At 34.2% G+C, this 691-nt stretch overlaps 1 protein-coding gene across 1 annotated transcript in view; it reads right to left on the bottom strand.

Annotated features, from left to right (window-relative positions):
• Positions 1-346, bottom strand: part of LOC122081681 — a 547-nt gene extending 201 nt beyond the window's left edge. Inside the window, exon 1 of the mRNA XM_042648874.1 lies at positions 17-346. Within this exon, the coding sequence (XP_042504808.1) occupies positions 17-346 (330 nt within the window). The remainder of the gene's footprint in view (positions 1-16) is intronic.
• Positions 347-691: the final 345 nt, after the last annotated feature.

Genomic DNA, 691 nt, shown 5'->3' with positions numbered 1-691 from the left:
TAAAAGTACAGTATACCTTGATGTGTACATCCCAAACACTGTCATCTTCAACTGTACAGGTCCTCGTCACGGAATTCCAACCAAAACCTGTAGTATCCAGTAGTCTCTTGAAAGCGCTGTAATCGAATCGCATTTTATTCATCTTATTCCTTAATTGAACCATCGTAAATGACCGATTAAATTTTTCCTCAAGCCCATTCTTGATATTGTTCCACCCACCTTTATTGAAAGTGCTAGAACTCTTATTACCAACTTTCACTTGTTCAACCATTAATTTCAAGAGATAATCTTGTTCGCTTTGAGTCCATTTTGCTGCCTCGTTATTAGCTCTCGAAGTGGATGCCATTACTCTAAAATTAGAAACACATCTCATTATAGCCTTAAAAAAGAAATACATGTCTTTTGGCAAGGTATTTGTTTACATCATGCTCAAGAACTTCAAATTGATCTTTCCATTTGTTTACATAATAAAAGCCCTCTTCCAGCTCCAAAATATCAATATCATTAAGCACTGAGGATTTTATTAGTTTAAAAAAGGATCAATAATGGTAACTCTGGTCTTTTAATCCTCTAAGTATATTCTACAGGAAAAGGGACCTATAAGGTGGATCTCCAACCAGAGAAATAACAGGAAAAATGATAGGGACTAATGAACAAAATAGAAGATAATAAGATAAGATTTAAAATCAGA

The sequence above is a fragment of the Macadamia integrifolia genome, chromosome 6, assembly GCF_013358625.1.
Source record: "Macadamia integrifolia cultivar HAES 741 chromosome 6, SCU_Mint_v3, whole genome shotgun sequence".
NCBI classification, from domain to species: domain Eukaryota; kingdom Viridiplantae; phylum Streptophyta; class Magnoliopsida; order Proteales; family Proteaceae; genus Macadamia; species Macadamia integrifolia.
The sequence above is the reverse complement of the archived record's forward strand: the minus strand, read 5'-3'. Positions and strand labels throughout refer to the sequence as shown.